Source organism: Brassica oleracea, chromosome C6 (genome assembly GCF_000695525.1).
Source record: "Brassica oleracea var. oleracea cultivar TO1000 chromosome C6, BOL, whole genome shotgun sequence".
In the NCBI taxonomy this organism is placed as follows: Eukaryota; Viridiplantae; Streptophyta; class Magnoliopsida; order Brassicales; family Brassicaceae; genus Brassica; species Brassica oleracea.
Window position 1 is genome coordinate 38,451,905 of NC_027753.1, and position 2,325 is coordinate 38,454,229.

Consider the following 2,325-nt stretch of genomic DNA (forward strand, 5'->3'; position numbering starts at 1 on the left):
TGAACTTGTATTGAATAATAAATGGCAAACTTAAACCAATATACTACTAATAATTTTTGGAAATTTGGGGCCCTAAAAAAAACTATATATTTTGGGTACTAGGCGAAAGCCTTTTTGGATACACTCGAAGCACGGCTCTGTATGCATAAGAGTACCTACTTTGTCTCGAAACTAGTTGTGAGCGATGGATGAGTTCGTTGCTCTCACGGCGCTTTACGGTTTAAAGCCCCGAGGAAAGTCAGCTCCAATGGCTGCAGTTGGGTTTGACGACTTCTCGGTGTTTGATGAGTTGATTAAGTTATCTAGTACCAATGATTCTGGTAAGACTAAGTCGTGTCTGTTACTTGTTCCTTAAGTCAATCTCTTTACCGGTCAACGCAGGTGATAATGACTTACTGGGTGGTTTGACCGGACTTAGTCCAAATGAAGATGGTTTTGATGAGTTGATACCTGGATTTGGTGGGAGTGGTCAGCCTAGTAACAAGTTTGTGGATCAGTTTATGAAACATGTTCCTTAGTGGTATTCTACTGATGTTACAGCTGTTTTTTTTTTTTTTATTGCTAGTGAGTTTGGTGTAGATGATGACCTTGACTCCCTGTTCAATCCTGTTGAACTTCCAAGGGAAAGTGACAAAAGAAGACTATGGGAGCGTGAAAAAATAATAAAAGATCGAATGGTATGCATGGATCTATCTATGATCTATATTTGTTGAATCAGTGAAACTTTTTTCCCGAAATCACATGCTTTTTTTTTTCTTATGTCACTGCTTGGTTCTGCTTGCACATGCTACAGTTTTTGGAACCAGTTTATAGTTGAAGATGATATAATATTACTACTGCATATATAAAAATACTTAGCTTTCCTCGGTTTATAGTTTTGGTTTACTAAATGTCTTCTTGTATGTAGGAAAAGGCTATAGCTGATATGAATAACCGTGATCATCAGATTCAGACTGAACAAGAAGAAAGAAGTGTAAGTGGTTGCTGTTTTTTTTTGAAATATTCACTGTAATAAGTCTTCACTATCATAAGTTCTTTTTTTTTTTTTGAGATTCTTGAAAGATTTTTCATTACGTAAGTTCTTTTTGTATCTAGTCTCCTTGTAGATGTGATCAGTTATCTGCTATTGTTCACTTATCTGGTCACAACATTGTAGTTGATCTGAAATAATGACCTCTTCTTATTTTTTTGTTCAGAGGATTTCTGAGACCCTTGACGGTGAGATTAAGCTTTGGGCTACTGGGAAAGAAGGGAACCTACGTGCACTTATATCATCACTGCATCTCGTGAGTTCTCTTCTTAACAAAACCGTAAAACAAGTTTTCTTCTTAGTAGTTTCATTGAGGTTGGCTACTCTCTGACAGGTACTTTGGCCTGGATGCGGCTGGGAGGCTGTCTCTCTAACAGATTTCACTTATGCATCAGTCAAGAAAGTCTATAAAAAGGCAAACCTCTATGTCCATCCTGATAAAGTTCATCAGAAAGGTGCTCAACAAAAGTACATCGCCAAGAAGGTATTCAACATCTTACAGGTAATCTTCTCAGTAAACATGCATCCTCTCAAACTGATAGCTATCTAAGGTGAATCTTATGAGTTTTCTTCTATTACATCCAACAGGAAGCCTGGAACAAGTTCAACAAAGAGGAGTTATCTTAAACAGTCCTTATACATCTATTGACTAGAGAGTTGTTTGTGTGAGTGTGTGTGTGTGTGTGTATATGTATCTATACTTATTGTTTATCAAACCTCTTCTATTAGTAATATGGAGTAAGATTACAGTTCTTGCCATTAGGCTTTGTAAGATACTATATCTGAAAGAGAAGATTACATAGAACAAACAAAAAGTGTTTATTGATTTTATCTTATCAAACACAAAAAGCTCATAAGTACTCCACGTTCTTGATTCTTTTTGACTGTTCTTGGTTCAAAAAGAGTATTAGTAGTTGCTTTGAAATGGCTTGTATGACTTGAGATCAAGAACAACTCCAGCTATCGACCCTGCAGCCGCAGCAATGCTAACTACCAAACAAGCTGAGCTGAAGACTTGAAGACAAACTGTTGGGGAAAGTCACACGGCGCAGCGGAAATACTTATGGTCGTGTTCCCCTGACCTTGTGCGAACCTGTGAGGAAAATACTTCGACGATGGCAAGATATCAAAGTTGCGATAACTAAATGAGACACACAATTTTTACGTGGAAAACCTCCTCGATGTGAGAAGGAAAAACCACGGGACCGTAGTCCACTCAACAATCCAATATATAAATGTTTGAAGTACAACCACGTCCTCCCTGTTCAACAGCCTGAACAGAACAGAGAATCTAG

General features: G+C 37.7%; 2 protein-coding genes across 2 annotated transcripts in view; one reads left to right on the plus strand and one right to left on the minus strand.

Annotated features, from left to right (window-relative positions):
- The first annotated feature begins 282 nt into the window (after positions 1–282).
- LOC106298173 (auxilin-related protein 1-like) lies at positions 283–1,657 on the plus strand. The gene is made up of 6 exons (XM_013734251.1): positions 283–484; positions 566–677; positions 908–973; positions 1,197–1,286; positions 1,365–1,532; positions 1,619–1,657. Exons 1-6 carry the CDS (start codon positions 312–314, stop codon positions 1,655–1,657), a joined length of 648 nt encoding a protein of 215 aa, XP_013589705.1. The 5' UTR covers positions 283–311.
- Positions 1,658–1,830: 173 nt separating this feature from the next.
- Positions 1,831–2,325, minus strand: part of LOC106296967 (amino acid permease 3) — a 7,291-nt gene continuing 6,796 nt past the window's right edge. The window contains exon 8 of the mRNA XM_013733231.1: positions 1,831–2,056. Within this exon, the coding sequence (XP_013588685.1) occupies positions 1,938–2,056 (119 nt within the window). The 3' untranslated portion in view covers positions 1,831–1,937. The remainder of the gene's footprint in view (positions 2,057–2,325) is intronic.

Excerpts from the sequence above, each read along its gene's own strand:
- LOC106298173 (XM_013734251.1), top strand. The coding sequence starts at position 312 with ATGATTCTGGTAAGACTAAGTCGTGTCTGTTACTTGTTCCTTAAGTCA. Across the intron at positions 974-1,196 it reads CTGAACAAGAAGAAAGAAGT|AGGATTTCTGAGACCCTTGA; the intron begins GTAAGTGGTTGC and ends TTTTTTGTTCAG. Across the intron at positions 1,287-1,364 it reads TTATATCATCACTGCATCTC|GTACTTTGGCCTGGATGCGG; the intron begins GTGAGTTCTCTT and ends ACTCTCTGACAG.